The sequence below is a fragment of the Saprolegnia parasitica genome, assembly GCF_000151545.1.
Source record: "Saprolegnia parasitica CBS 223.65 unplaced genomic scaffold supercont2.214, whole genome shotgun sequence".
NCBI classification, from domain to species: domain Eukaryota; phylum Oomycota; class Saprolegniomycetes; order Saprolegniales; family Saprolegniaceae; genus Saprolegnia; species Saprolegnia parasitica.
The window spans coordinates 3,786-4,749 of NW_012156608.1; the positions used below are offsets into that span (position 1 = coordinate 3,786).

General features: G+C 51.7%; 1 protein-coding gene across 1 annotated transcript in view; it reads right to left on the reverse strand.

The window, feature by feature from the left end:
- Positions 1-627: 627 nt before the first annotated feature.
- The window catches only part of SPRG_21645 (hypothetical protein), a gene marked incomplete at both ends in the record, with an annotated part of 2,782 nt that continues 2,445 nt past the window's right edge, over positions 628-964 (reverse strand). Inside the window, 2 exons of the mRNA XM_012355185.1 lie at positions 628-806; positions 866-923. Coding sequence (XP_012210575.1) covers positions 628-806; positions 866-923 — 237 coding nt within the window. The remainder of the gene's footprint in view (positions 807-865; positions 924-964) is intronic.

The window sequence follows — 964 nt, forward strand, 5'->3', positions numbered from 1 at the left end:
GAAGGCGCGTGTCAGCGTAAGGTTCAACGGCTTCGACCACATGGAGGAGAGAGGATGGTGCTTGCTTCCTTGCACGACGAATGTGCCACCAAAAGCAGCAATCCGGATTCTACGGATAAACAGACCAATGACAACCAATTGTTTCTCCTGGCCTTACGGACATTTCAGCACTTAATCTCCCTCGAGATACGAACGGGTTCCCGCCAAGAATCCGCTGCACCGTGAGAAATCGATGAAAAGTAGAATTATGAACGATACCTTCGTGCAACCAAGCTTTGAAAACTCGTAGAGAGTAGCAGTCTACCTCCTCTTCACTCGCTCGCCGGGCCGTCACTGCACGAACGGTGGCGGGAGCCCTCCCAAGCATTGCATCTCGAGACGCGCGACAAAGACTGTTTCCTGTTAGCTCGTCGAAGGATGCCAGTGACTGCAGCGTTGCCGACTCGACGCGCTGGCCTACCGATAGTGATTTCCAACGATCCTTCGAATTCAAGAGTTATATGTTTCCAATAGCTTTACAACAACCGAGTGGCTGGACACCGTAGGACTGGAAGCAACGCTACCGGGAACTTCGGGAAAGAAAACACGACATGAATTGGTGATCTAACGTAGGCCCTGTACTCCAAGTTACTGCGAAACATTGTCGGACTTGCGTTTCTTGCATCCGTCGGGCTGTTTTTCGAGGACAAAGACGCCGACCCCTAGGCCACCAATGTTCACGTGCAGTTCCTCAACGATCGAGAGCGCCGCGGTGTTCTTGTTGCCAAGGCAGCCCTTGATGAGTTTCTTGGACATCACAAGAAGCACTAATTTGCCAGCGCACGATAAGTAGTTGCTCATCATTACAAGTACCATAAGAACGCACCAATACGACCGTGGTCGCGCAACACCCGGCACAGCTCGGCCATGCAGCGCGGGTATAACTACGTGTCCAATAAGAGATATGAGTGTGTTCGTGTTTGTC